Source organism: Perca flavescens, chromosome 20, assembly GCF_004354835.1.
Source record: "Perca flavescens isolate YP-PL-M2 chromosome 20, PFLA_1.0, whole genome shotgun sequence".
Classification (NCBI taxonomy): Eukaryota; Metazoa; Chordata; class Actinopteri; order Perciformes; family Percidae; genus Perca; species Perca flavescens.
The window spans coordinates 18,486,425-18,501,249 of NC_041350.1; the positions used below are offsets into that span (position 1 = coordinate 18,486,425).

General features: G+C 43.3%; 1 protein-coding gene across 9 annotated transcripts in view; it reads right to left on the reverse strand.

Annotated features, from left to right (window-relative positions):
- msrab (methionine sulfoxide reductase Ab) overlaps nt 1-14,825 on the reverse strand; it is a 54,283-nt gene that overhangs the window by 22,270 nt on the left and 17,188 nt on the right. For 4 of the 9 annotated variants that reach the window (XM_028566647.1, XM_028566648.1, XM_028566646.1 and 1 more), the window contains exons 4-6: nt 6,085-6,153; nt 5,686-5,805; nt 1,719-1,823 (exon numbers count right to left, since the gene is read on the reverse strand). In XM_028566647.1, the coding sequence (XP_028422448.1) occupies nt 1,719-1,823; nt 5,686-5,805; nt 6,085-6,103 (244 nt within the window). In that variant the 5' untranslated portion in view covers nt 6,104-6,153. Of the gene's footprint in view, nt 1-978; nt 1,124-1,718; nt 1,824-5,685; nt 5,806-6,084; nt 6,154-7,431; nt 7,497-8,686; nt 8,774-10,524; nt 10,613-13,664; nt 13,892-14,825 lie in introns of those variants that run through there. The other 5 variants (XM_028566643.1, XM_028566640.1, XM_028566642.1 and 2 more) reach the window with 5 other exon arrangements.

Here is a 14,825-nt window from a genome sequence, read left to right on the forward strand (position 1 = left end):
GGCTCGTCTCCATATATGATGATCTCTAGTGAATATGTGCAGTTGAAAGTGAAAAGAGCGAACTTCTTTAATTTCTCCATTCTCTTTTAAGCCCGGCTCTAAGGTGGACAGAATAAATTGGAGCTTAAGCATGCGTGAAGGCACAGCCAGCGGGCCCCTTTCCACCACTCCACGCCACATTTGTCAAATCAGAGGAATTTCTGCTACACGTGAACCCAGAATCGGAGAAGAGAGAAGCGGGAGGGATTCACATTTAAGTCACGCACAAGAAGTAACATTCCCATAAAAGAAAGTGTATTTGAGTTTGTGTTATTTCGGAATATGTCGCCTGGTCTCAACTGTAACAAAAAAAGAGAAACTAGCAGAGTTCATAGTCAATAAGCTGCATGCTATTAATAAAACATGAGATGAGACAAGGCAGTGAGTCAGGGGAAATGCATCACTACTCTTCTGGCCTCACTGCCTTTGCCCCGTAGCGTGTCGGCTCGACTCTGCCTGGGTCAGTAGTAAGACGTGTCTCTGCCCTTGGCTACAGTGAACAGGAGAATCTCCTCAGATCGGGATGATGTGGTTCTTGGATGAACCTTAATAGTTACTTGCGCCCCTGCCTCTTATCTTGTCAAAAATGTGAAGAACCTATGAAAACATAGAGCTGATCTGTCAGCTTTTTGTGCATAAACGTGTATTTAGGTCACACGGTGTATGAGAAAACAACCATGACAGATGCAAAAGAGATGACAGAACTGATGTGGGCAACGTCACTGAGTGTGTGAGTGTGCAAGCCTAAGGCTGAAGGTTGGGCCTATGAATCTTTGATCCATCTCTTCTCCAACTTGTCATGCTCCTCCCTACATTCAATGAATGAGCAGAGTACACACACACACACAAACACAGTACACACACACAGTACACACACACACACACACACACAATACACACACACACACACACACACACACATTAATGTTCTTACATCACCTCCTTCAGTGAGCAGAGAAAACAAGAGACTCGAAGAGATGGAGAGATGGGTTATGGGGGATGGGGTTCTTGTCGCTGCTGGTGGGGAGGGAGGACTGAAGAGAGACGAATGTCATTAAAGAGGAGAGGTGAGGAGACCAAGATCCTATGAAGATAAACATATTCGGCATGTTGTACAGAGTGTGTAGAGAAGGAATATGGAACCCAACCTCAGCCAAAAAGTAATTGCTAATAACTCCGTTGAATCATTTTGGGTAAATGTTACACCATCACAGCAAAGCCTAACCAGTTTCCCTTGATTAACAACTTTAGAATTGCTGTCAATGGATTAAAACCTGCCAATTAAACGCACTATGTACAATAAAATTAAAAATTAAAAATCATCAACATTACTCAACCCAGAAAAGACCAAATATAGCATAATCATTGCATCAGTCAGAAGCCCTTATGTGAAGTAAATGACAAAAGGCTGGTTTTACGTTGGATTAAGTACATGCACATGTTCCAACACAGAGGGCTATTCTGCAGTTAGGGCTTGGAACATGCACCACACTTTGCTCTCCATGGATGGCTGGATCTCCAACACATTAACACTGTCTGGCATTGACTTGCACCCAAGAGACCTCCCCCCATCCAACGTCTGGCCATCATCCTTCTGCTCTAATACACCCTGTGACCCTCGGGACGGGTCTTATTTGTGGGCGACTTTTGGGTTTGTGTGTACGTGTGCATGTTGCTACCTTGTGTAGGATCGTGGCTTTCCCAAAAGCGCTTCAACAGTTCCTCAAGGCTGACGTCTTTCGGGGAGAAGACAACCCTCACCACCTCGGTGTGACCAGTCAGACCTAAAGAAGAAGCACAAATTTGCATTATTCAAAATTAGTGCTGTACAATTAATCACAATTTTATCGAAATCGCAATGTGGACTAGTGCAATATCCAAATCGCAGGAGGGGGCACAAAATATGTGTCAAACCATTCTGAATTAAGTATTGTGGTGCTGCAGAGACATCCCAGCCTACAAATTGTATTCTACAGAGTAAAGAAAAAAAAAATCTTTGTTTTGTACAGATCCCCGTATCACACTTTTATGATTTTTATTTTATTTTAATATTTTTCAATGAAAATAAGAATGATAGAGAAATAATCATTCCCTCCAACATTGTGAAACATGTCGCAATATCAGTCAAAATAATACAAGTTTTTTTTCCTCATATCATGCAGCCCTATTAAAAATCAAGTTGTATGACATTTACACTCATTGCTCCCCCGTCCTCCTCATTCTACTCTTTCCCCCTAAATGCTGCAAAATGTTGGACACAATCATTGAGTAACACCCAAGTCATGTCTTCTCAAACTGGAAAAATTGCCTGTTGAAAACTGCTAAGGACAGATTATGTATAGCATTGTGTGTTCGGTGTGTCACTGAGTGCATGTGCCACGGGTAAAAGACATTCAGGATAAATCCACACTTATGGCACAATGGTAGATAAAGAGAGGTGCAGATAGAGCTAGAGAAGGTATACAGTCAAGTTTAAGGCTTACGGTGAAAGTTGCCAAAAAGCACACAGACACTGGCTCTTGTCTACAGCTGCCAGGACCCCAAAGCTTCAACAAGCTGCCTGCAGGCATTCTCAAACTGGTGGAGGCTTTAGGTCTCACATGCAAGTGCATGTGCACACAGACACACAGACACACACACACATTTCAATGCAAACATATACCTTTGCTGGATGTAAATACAGAGGTGTTAGCTTAGTACTGTATCAATAATAGCCATTAACGTCTCTCAAGGACACATGCAAACGCAAACACGCACACACACACGCATCAAGTGCTATGCAGACAATAGGAGACAATGGCTGCCAAATTCATGCATCTGGCCTGAGACCCACTTACTGTCTCTGAACCATACTTTGGCATCATCATTTCATGCCAAATGAACATGGAAGACTTCACCTGTTTAAACAGAACAGACACACCTTTCACTGGATAATAGCAGTCTGTCATTAGTCTCTGACAACAAATAGTCAGTGTTTGCTGGAGCCCTTCACCTTGTTTTAATTATAAAATGCCAACATACAGTATAATAAGGACATGTTATCAACATTTGTGTGCCTTCTTTACTATGTATATAATGTCAAAACGGGCTCAAAGAATCTGCCAAGAAGGGAGTCCATACGTATCTGAAAACAAATGGAATGTATTAAAACTAAGGTCAACACAAATAAGCAATACATAGTCAAAGTCAGAGACTGCAGCCATGAAGGCAATGCATGGATGTGTGGCACGTGTGCTCTAGAGGTGTTGAATGTGAACAAAAGAGGAGGCTGCAGGGTGGACATCAGCTGTAGGAAGCAAGAGGCAAGATAAAGGGCATGTGCCAGTTTATAGTCAAAGGCCCAGGTGAGTTGTCAACCAATTTTCTACTGGAGGTTGGCTGGGACAGCCTTCACAATACACTAACTCTCACCATATGCATTTTTTTTCTGTGGTTACAGTGAGCAGTGAGTTGGGTTGTAGGCTAGCAGTCATGGTGCAGGAAAGCCAACAATAATGGTAGAAAACAGAAGCAGTACAAAAAAGGAAAATGATGCATAACTAGCTGTCAAGACCTGTTAGAAAAACAACATGAATATGCACCATGATTTTCCATACTTGTCCCATCTGAAGGGGGTAAAAGGCTGAGAAGTGATGCCACTAAAGCTGCTAGAGATTTAATGTTTTGCTGAAGGACACTTCAGCAGGGTGAACAGCCTTCTAGGTGAGAATGCCGTCCCAAATCACCAGGACATCCTGTTGCCCTTTTTTGTTCAATTGTCCTCTGCTGTTGGATACAGCAAAACTTGACTACATGAAGAGAATGTCCTCAGCAAAAAAAAAAAAAACAACAGCACTGGCCGCTAGTTCTAACATTTAAAAATACCTATGTTGAAGTTTTCCTTACAAGCCTCCTCTTGTGGTTGTGAGAGTAGTTACTGTCTTCGATAAGTCAGAAAGAAAGAAGTAGCATGGTGTTGTTATACTGTCTGTTGGGTCAACAAAACAGGTGACGTTGACAAAGAAGTTTACGCCTAGTCCCATGCCAACAGGCAACATTGGTTTAATTTAACTATGACCACAATATTTCCCTAACCTTAACCAATTGTTTCAGTTGCCTAAACCTTGGCAGCGCTTTGGCAGAGATGAATCCTTTTTGGAGAGATCATCGTAAGGGTTGTTTTGGAAAACGCTGACAACCTCAGCAAACTATTTGGTCACTTAGGTATGAAGATAGTTGGATTTTACCCCATGCAACACTGTAGAGCTAAAGCACAAAAGGTTCCAGCATCAACTCTTGATTCTGTATTGTAAACACACTGCAAAATGGACTGTATGTGAATTAGTTGAGATAAAATATGCTGATTGGTAATAACATCTCATTCTATCCATCTGTCAGCTGTCCGCGTGGCCTGTCCTCACAAGACAAATTTGACACACCTCAACCTCTCCCATTTCTGTCTGTCAGACCAGCCACCTATCTATCTGCCTGTCCTTCCATCCTTCCTTGGCTCTGCTGACAGTTCCATCAGCTCCTTCTTTCTGTCCATCTGTCTGTCCATCCAGCTGTCTGTCCTGCCCTGGCTGTGTTGACAGCTCCTTGGTCTCATGCCGTCGCAGTGTTCTGCTCCGTCATGGCCACTGGAGCGACGCCTGCACTCTCTCAGCCGATGGACAGGCAACCATTCTCTCTCACACTTTTTTTTTTTCCTCAAATTTTCTTTTCCCTCAAAAGTTTATTTTACCCATTTTCTAACTTGCTGCAGCACTCTTTTTTTTCTGTCATCTGTCTCCATCTCCATCCTCCTCCCATAGCTGACCATCCTGTTGCTGGGAAGCTGACAGAATGAGAGACTTAGAGAGGCAAAAAGATAGAAAACGTACAATCCCTTGAAGGGTTCTGCTCAGAAAGTCTGCCAGCCAAGCCCAAAGTGTCTTTCCCCTCCTCTCCATGTCCCCCATGCTGCGCCTGCACCTAGACACTATCCCTGCCTCTAATGATGTGCCCTCGGAAACGAAGGAGCCCCAAACTAACAGCTCACGACTCCTAAAACGCAAGAGAGGCACATAGAGCTACACATCTTCATTTGAATTATATATGAACTCCCTACATGAATCTACACACACAAAAGGAGGAAAACGGAAAGAAACAAATCCGTATGTAAACAGGTAGCCAAACATTTTCAAGGGCTTTGATAGCGAATACACAGAACTCAAGTTTGTATCTCCAACATCATGTTCGCCAAATCACAGTCTCATGAAAAGAAGCCCGTTTATGGCGCTTCATACAGACTAACCTCTGTTGGCAAAAAACGCCGCAGTACAGCACAGTACAGAGCCCAATCCTTACAAGTAGGTCATGGGGGGTGGGGATGGGGGGTGCAGCCCATCTGGAGCAGTGCATTCTGAGTAGTTGACTGCAGATGAAGGGAAGGCGGCGAGAGGATGAGTGCGCTGTACTTTCAACACCCTTTCCGATTCTGTATCTTTTTCTTTTCCCTTTTCATTTCTTGGTCTCTTGAACCCCGACTGATTTCACAGAGAAATGTCCTGCCAACACACTTCACCTTTTCCCAGGGAGAGAGCACGCTCAGGTAACAAAATCAAAGTGTTGAGGGAATGCATATGGGAAAATGTGCAAATGCGCATGAGGTGTCGAGTATATTACCTGAGCGGACCTCGTGGTAAGTGGGGTTGGGTGTAAAGCCACCGGCGTAGCCCACCTGTGTGGAGAAGACTCCTGGAAGCCGCCAGAAAAGTCTCTCAGGTCCCCAGAAACAGCCTAAACCTGGACATAAAGACAGCATGCAAGCACACACACACACACACACACACACACACACACACACACACACACACACACACACACACACACACACACACACACACACACACACACACACACACACACACACACACACACACACACAGTATTAGTGCTTCTGTGCTACCATAGCATCCACACATTTTATCAAAATGTGTCAATAACCACATATAACAAATGGTAACAGAGGATTCAATATTGGGTTCATTTTGATTACAAGAATGTGTGATTGTGCGGTCTCACCAAACATGATGGTCTCCATGCCTTCTGGAAAAGGCTCAACAGTGGGATTCCCATTGACTGCATGCTTGTCTGTAAAACAAAACAGTGTGCAAATGTGAAATCAAATCATAACACAGCGCTTCAACAGCACAAATTACAGTATGTGTGTAAGGAGGCCCATTAGCGGCCTCAACTAGGCCTTATAGGTCTGCACTTCATTATAGGCTAACCCAGGCCAGCAGATCACAGCCGGAGGCTTCTGTGCTGGAAGACATTTAAGAGATTACACGGCTTTGCCCGGCAGTCTATCCCTTCTGTCCTCTCCTCAATACCTCACAATTAAACACTATAACACAGTTATTTCCTGATTTCTCTCTTACTCAACTGTGTATGTGTATTAAAGTGCTGGGCTTGGCACCATTGGGTATTCACAAAGTGAATCAATGGCGACACTTCCACGGCACGCGCCTGTATAACCTCACGAGCAGGGAAGGACCTCGCAACTAGACCCAATGCTGTCCTAATCTTCGCCATGTTAAAAATACCCGATAAGTAAAACAAACTGAAGTGCTGAGAGGTGGCAGGGGGGTGGCACTTTACTGCCAACTGTGCTGCATGGAATTAGAGCGCTAAAAAGGAAGTGTGTGTGTGTGTGTAGTCCACAGATGTGTAAGGAGGATTAGGGTTTAAGAAGACTGAGGTGATTTAGCATGCAAATCTCCACTAAGCAAGGCTGGTTTGTACTGCAACCACTAATATTAGTCTACAGATAAACAGGCTACACCAAGAGCTTAGGCACATACCAATAATGGACACTTGCTCTAAGTTCAATGTGCAATTGCTCTCTGGCCGCTCAGAAATGTGATGTGTGACATTGACCTGAATACAATCAATCTCTAATCTGATAGAGCCATAACAGTTCATTTCCTAGATAGGCCCGGGATGATCTCCAACTGTGACATCAGGCCAAACACCAGTTACCTGCAGTTTATTTCAGAATGTAAAGCCAGCTTGTACAGAGGCATTGAAAAGAAACAGTGCCGTGTCTGGACCTTAAAGATTAGCACGTGTTTTGAAGAAGACAAAAAGCACCACAGCACATGATCTGATAACACCTGTCTTGTTGAGCCACCTTAAGGGCACTTTTTAATATTAGACAAAGTTGTTTGGTTTTTCTGTGCAGTAACAGATTGCAGAAGCATAAAAGACTCCTAAAATGTCACAGAGGCCTGGGCTGCCTTCAGGCAGTCCCTTCCTGTCCTCCTGTTGTGCAACTGTTCAGTATTTTAGCAGCAGGTTGTTTGGCACTGCCAGGTCATGTTCACGGGCGCAGTCGGCTGCAATCAAAGTATATCTGTGTCAGCGTACTTGCTAAATATTCTCAGTCCACAGGGGTGACTTAAGGTGGTAGGCGGACAGAGGAAATCTTCATCCTTCTTCTGTGAATTTGTTTAGTCTCCATCCTCTGCTCACTCTCACGCTCTTGCATATTCTGGTCACAGAGATAAAAAGTACTGAAGTTGCCAAATGACAGAGAGAGAAAATGTGAGAGTGAGAGAGAGACAAGTGTGTGATAGAGGAGGAGGAGTGGGAGGAGAGATCGCCTGCCAAAACAATACAAGGAGTAAATAGCCAGTGAGAAGCAACAGATAAGGGTAACAGAGAGGCAGTGAAGAATTATTTTGGCTTTCAGACCACCAAGCCTTTGGGCGCTATATGAAAAGACCAAGCACTTCATCCAAGAGAGAACACAGAGAAAACAAACAAGCAAACAAATAAAAAAGAGGAGGTAAAAATTAAGACAGCCAAGAACACGCCGACACAGCCCTGTCCAGAGAAGCCAACTCCGAGCCCCCTGCCCTCTCGCTTCACACTCTCTTCCTCACACCACCTTCCCATCATCCCTCACTTTCCTCTTACAAACACTCTTGCACACCCTCCTGCACGCACACAAGCACGCAATCACTCGCACACCAACCTCTGCTGTGGGTATTTCTCCCATGGAGCAATTGGCAGAGGTCCAGGTGGTGCCAGGCTGGCTCATTACACTGTGCCTAGCCCAGCGTTCCCCCCCTGCCAGCCCAGCGCCCACACCCCATTCTGCCAGAATTACCCCACCTAACACAGAGAAAGAACTGGCTGAATACCCTCACTACGCTGCCTCACTACACCAGCAAAAGAAAGAACAGAGGACGACAGAAAAAAAACAAGCAGGGAGGGTGACTGACTGAGTTTACAAAAGAAGAAAAACAGGCTGAATATGGGCAAAGGATTTATGAAAAGGATTTTTTTCTCAACCTGGATGAGATATGGGCGTAATTTCTTTTGTGCGGCTTTGTTTTTTGAGGATATCTGAAAAGCGCAGTGCAGGCTATACAGTACAGCGGGACTGAAGCGGAGTACTTTGGTCACCTTTTGTTGCTTTTAGCATGGTGGTTGTAGGCGGCTGGACCAGAACCAAAACATCGGACCCTGCCGCTCTGCTTGTATCATGGTTACCATCAGTCAAGGGCACAACAAGCTATCTGTTGCTTAGCAGATAATAACATCCAATTTTAATGGTTTCGGATGGTATTTAGTCTTTGTTACCCTTCGATTCTACCCGTGGTCCTGTGTTTCTCACCCGTAAAACTGAAGTCCAAGCGCTGCTGCCCCCTCATGCAGAGACCTGGGAGAGGTACTATCCCTGGGTGCCAAAACTGGTGAAGGAAAGGTCGAATTCCAGGCTGCTCTGTTTATTTCCTTCCAAAAATCCTTTCCCTCTCTCTCTCCCTCTCTCTCTCTCTCTCTCTCGTTCGTTCTCTCTCTCTCTCTCACTATTCCTCTTCCTAGCTTCACACAGGTTGGCAGAGAGTCAGGCACGAGTCGTCGGAGGAGGCTGAAGCTTTATAGTGGTGCCAACTACCCTCTGCTGTATGGGAGGATGGGTAGGGGCGAGAAGAGTGGGGCAAAGGAGGGGAGGAAAGGGGAGGAAAGAGGCAAGGCTGGTGGGAGGTGGTCGATCTTTAAAAACACTAAGAGGTAAGTTAAAAAAAAAATGCTGCTCTGCTTTGGCCTAAAAACAATCAACCAGCCTTGGTAATGAGAGTCTTACGTACATTGAAAGCTGCCTCTGCTCAAGGAGGGAACACTGAAGAGTACAACTTTGAAGCCATCCATGCATTCCATACATACTGTTTCCTAGCAACGAAAACAGTTGCTATGGAGAAGACTACTGTACCTACTATAGCACTGGCTCCATTATCCCCTTCCACCAAGATGGAGGAACATCCTGTAGAGGCCTGCACAATTATCTTTACTCAAACACTGATGAAGAACAGAAGGGGATGACATCCACCTGGACAGCACAAATTAATAAATGCATCTTTTTTTTTTTAACTACATAGTAAAGGGAAAATCATACTAAAAACTAAATGTACCTTTACACTCTCCCTCTGCAGATACTGTACACCAGAGCAAATGTTATGTTCTATAGCGCTTATACTCTTCAGTGGCACAGTGGGCTTGAGTCAATCCCAGCATGCATTGGGCAAGATGCAGGATAATGCATTCTCCAATTCACCTAACTGTCTGTGGTATGGAAACCGGAGCTCCTAAAAAAAAAAACCATACAGACATGGGCGGGGGGGAACACAAGCTCCAAATTTTTGGTTGGGTCAGAACACAGGACGTCCTTGTGCTGAGGCAACAAGCCTAATCAGTAAGACACAGCGTTGCCCATGAGCAAAATCTCTCATTTATTTATCTACTGTTTGTATACTTCATTTGCATGCTTTCTTACATATTTCTCTTCCCCTCTGAGCTTATTAGAAAAGCCAAAAAAGCAAGGGCATCTGGAGACAGCAGAGATGGGAAAACAACAGAGCAATAATGACAGAAATATATCTTCGCCATGAACCTGCTTTGAAGAGTTATAGTGAAGCATGTAACAGAGATTGATTTTGGTCAGCTGACCTTCCCCCATCCTGTTTGGAAGAAATATTGGCAGTCTATTCTGCACCGACTCAAAATAATAGCTACTGTGCCCCTACCATGTAGCAATCTGCCATTGGATTGTTGTCGCCAAGGTCACAGAGTACATTATATAGAGTGGAGCGAGCGAGGGAACGCAAGACACCGGGACGTCTGAACAAGGAACAAGGAGCTTCTTTAAAGAGGCTGGAGGGGTAGAAGCAACTTTCAAAATTTGTGATCTTCATTATAGAGAGAGGGCAAATGTGTGCACTCTCTCACACACACACAAGACTGGGACAGCACAGGGCATATGTGAAGACAGTGCTTGCAATCACTAAATTACTCACACACACACACACACACACACACACACACACACACACACACACACACACACGAGAATAGCCCAGTCCCCACCTAAGCTGCCCCCCCACGGTGAAAGGGGAGGAACAGATTTCCGCCATGCGGTGTTTCCGAGCTGCTTCGACAGACGGAGCAGGAACTTACGACGGGGCGGAGCCTTCATGCGCATAATGCCCAGATGGGCCCCTGGACGCTACGGCACCGCTTCCTCCTTTGCACTGACACCCAGCTCCCACAATGCACTTTTCGGACACCTCAGTCTGAGTAGGTGAAGACGGGGGCCAGGTTCAAATCGCACCATGTTTTGTGTTTGTCACATACTCCGACAAGCGCTTCTGTCCCAAAATAGGACAAGCTAAATGAAAAGGTGAAAAGCAGAAATGACTCAATACTACATCACAAGAATGGATACAATTATGAATAGGATGCAAAAGAAGGTGTACATGTTCACATGCACTGAAACCAAGTAAATGGGAATAACATCTTCATGTTAGACATCATATTTCCTGTGAGCAGAAATGTGTCTCTGACAGTGCTGAGAAGTTGATCCATACAGATTAGTTTTAGCCTTGATTTAATCATAAACTATATGTAACACAATCCCACCATACATCCCAACAGGCTTTTGCTACCTCTTCAGATTTCATTACTGTCCACATCACAAATACCAAACAGGCTAAGAAGTATAGCAGCAAATGTACCTTGGGTATGCATGGTTTAAAAAGGTAGGTAGGTAAGTATGCTAGATTAGGTTCCCATAGCCATAACTCAAAAGGAAGAAATCACTACATATCTGGGAAGTAAACTGTGTGAAAACATTCTGCCGAGACTCGCAACAATGTATGTGCTAGTCTGATAATAATTTAAGACTTTTTTCATATTTTAAGACAACAGTAGTACAAAGAATATATTAATTATATGTGCTGGCGGATGTCCCGCAGTCAGCCACTATGTGTTGCTTAGACTGACTTCTCTTTATAAAGAGTCCTAAGACCTCACAAATGGTACAACATACTGCACTGTAAACCTACATCGATTAACTTAAAAAAAATATTATACTTTTTGGGCTTATTCAACTTTTTCTAAAAGTATTTTGTGATGACAGACATACAGTGGCTTGCAAAAGTTTTAGTAGGTGTGAAAATGAAGACCATGGAGCATTCTAAAAAAAGTTGGAAATAAAATAGGCCTAACAGACATGCACACATTGGGAAATGGCTAGAAAATAATGTCCAAGTTTGTGAAGCTGCATCAAAACACCCAGGCACTATGCAGACAAGGTCGTCCCTCAAAACTTAGCATCCGAGTAAGGCTGGTTACACACTGCCTGCGTGGCGTGAGCGTGGCGTTTCTGTTGCGTGTCAGCTGCGTGGATTTTTCTATGTCTTTGCACACCAGAAACGTGTCTGACGCGGTGCTGCTGCTGCTAGCCTTGTCTGGACACATGTATGTTTCCCATTGATAAAATGAAATACCATGTTAAACATAAATATATACTGATTTGATTACAGCAAAGACAACGTCTGCAGTAATGACGGCAAAATAGGCTACAGAATATTTTGTTCTGTATGATATGTATTGATTTTTATTTATATCTGCATTTATATCAAAACCTAGAGACTTTCAAACATCAACATGTCATTTATTAATATGTATTTGTGTCTAAATGACATATAAACATCTTTTCCTATTCTATTTTGCCTGGAAACGCTTCCAACACGCTTGCGTGTCCGTGAAAAATAGGCTTTGGTTCTATTTCTAGCATGCACGCGTTTTCGGCGTGGCTCGAGACGTGCGTGTCACGCAGGCAGTGTGTAAGCTCTAACCTGTTAACATGGCAGCCGAAATAAAAACGGACACGCCACGCAGCTGACACGCTCACGCGACACATCCAGTGTGTAACCAGCCTAAAAAGGAGACTTGTGAGGAAAGCCACCAAAAATCCAACACTCAATTTGAAGGAGCTCCAGAGTTCAGTGACAGAGTGAAGATGCACCATATCAGGCGCTTTGCATAAAACTGGCCTGGCCCTTTTGGAGGGCGGCTACAGAGAAGCAATAACTCAAGAAAAAAAACACATCAAAGCAAGAAGCATGAGAGTGACCGAGCTGAGATGTGGAATGGGAGGAAGGTTTTGTGGCCAGATGAGACCAAGATAGAAGTTTTTGACACTATGTGTTGTGCAAACACAATACTGCCCATGCCTCAAAAAACACCATCCCCACAGTGAAGTATTCTGGGGTCAACATCCATCTGGGGTGATGCTTTTCCTTAGCAGGGACTGGCCATCTTGTTAGAATTGACGAAAAAAATGGATGGAGCAAAATAGTGGAAGATACTGCAAGAGAACCTGCTTCAGTCTGCTAAAAAACTGAGTGGTTTAAAAACTAAATAGATTAAAGTTCTACAATGGCTGGATCATGATATCAATCCAATTTGCATAATAATAAAAAAAAGAATGGAAATGTTCTCAAGGACTCCCAATTAAAACCATTAAACAGACATCCTGGTCCCTTTCTGCAGAATGGAGACGCAAAAAAGTGAAAAGCTGTGGTTAAAATATTAGCCATATCAAGCTCAGACTCAAATTCTAACATACACTTTGCAGAGAAAGCAGGGGTAGATGCCCTCAAGTAGGGCTGGGCAATATATCGATATTATATTGATATCGTGATATGAGACTAGAATACGTCTTAGATTTTGGATATTGTAATATCGTGATATGGTAAGTTTTGTGTTTTCCTGGTTTTAAAGGCTGCATTACAGTAAAGTGATGTAATGTTCTGACCTTACCGGACTGTTGTAACTGTTCTATTATTTGCCTTTACCCACTTAGTCATTACTGATGATTATTTATCAAAACTCTCATTGTGTAAATATTTTGTGAAAGCACCAATAGTATTATAGTAATAATATTGTTGTGGTATCGATATCGAGTTATTTGGTCAAAAATATCGTGATATTTGATTTTCTCCATATCGCCCAGCCCTACCCTCAAGCCATGAAGCCATACAGAACACTCATACAATAATACACACACACAAATTATGTAGCCCACAATGTGCCTACAGTAGGCTTTGTGTGCGCGTGTGTGTGTGTGTGTGTGTGTGTGTGTGTGTGTGTGTAGTAGGCTATGTCTATCATACTTCTATTTTATTCAAATACATGTCTTACATCAATACCAACTGAACAATAGCAGTTGTGAGCGCTTCAACAGTTTACCAGGTGTCAGCTCTGAACAACTTCATCATTTTGGATACAACTTGTCCCCGCGTGTTATTTACCTGTCACGACCATTTTCTCCTCTCTTCCTTTCAGAGCGCAGTCTCTGGTCGGCAGCTGGGTCTTATCTGCCATTGAGTCAGCGGCAGCGAGCGACACAGAAACTAGAAGGAGCCAAACGGTTTGTGTTTGTGACATGGATGTATGATAACACCGTTTTTTTAGAACAACTGTGAAAGTCTTCCGGGATGCCTCATAGGCATAGCGACACTCTGTTGCGTTTTACGGCCGGGACGGGAGAGCAGAGAGGGAGAGGGAGGGGTGGAGAGACGGCGGCGAAAACGCCACCAATATGAATATTCATTGTGCGTGGGCAACGTCGTGCACTGCATATTAACTAATCAAGGGGTTAATATGACTTTGGCACAAAAGCTTACGTGTGCGGGAACGTTATTAAATTTAAATAAATAGCGACAACGTTCCGCATGCAAATTAGCTCACGCCAATTATCAGCTCTCATTCGGTGGGAGGTGTTTTGGGTAGATCAGGTTGGAGTATGGATGTATGGATGAGTAGGTCTGCCTTTGTGGTTGATTTTACATCAAGGAATGCGTGTGTGGGGTTAAGCCTGATGTATAACAGCTTCAAGAGTCCACTGTTAATAGCCTACAAAATGGCCCAGCATGTGTTACACAAATGTTAAAAAAACAAATCAGCATAATCTGTCTGTGTATGATAGCTGTCACTCAACACTGAGCAAATGTTTCTTTAAGAGCATATAGAAAGAGAGATTGAATTGCATTGACCATTTAAAACTCTATTCCATAAGTGATTGTATTAAACTATTCTGGTGATTCTGTACTTGTCTTGATATTATGTCTATTGTTGTTGTGTATTTGTATTTAGTATATTATGATGATATGTGCCTTTATGTATATTGTTGTCTCTATTGTACAGTATGTTACTACTACATGTCTATCTGTTGAACATATAGAGAGTTAACACCTACCAAAGTCAAATTCCTTGTGTATGTAAGTATACTACTATATAAATCTGATTCTGATTCTGAAATCTGATTCTGATAAATGTACATTTGTCTCCACACTACTCCATGCTGGGTCTCTTTATCTTTTTTTATTTTTGGTAACTTAAACCGGAACCTTAAAAAAGTATTTATTGTGATATCATATGTAGGCTAGCTACACCTGCATGGTGGGGTATGG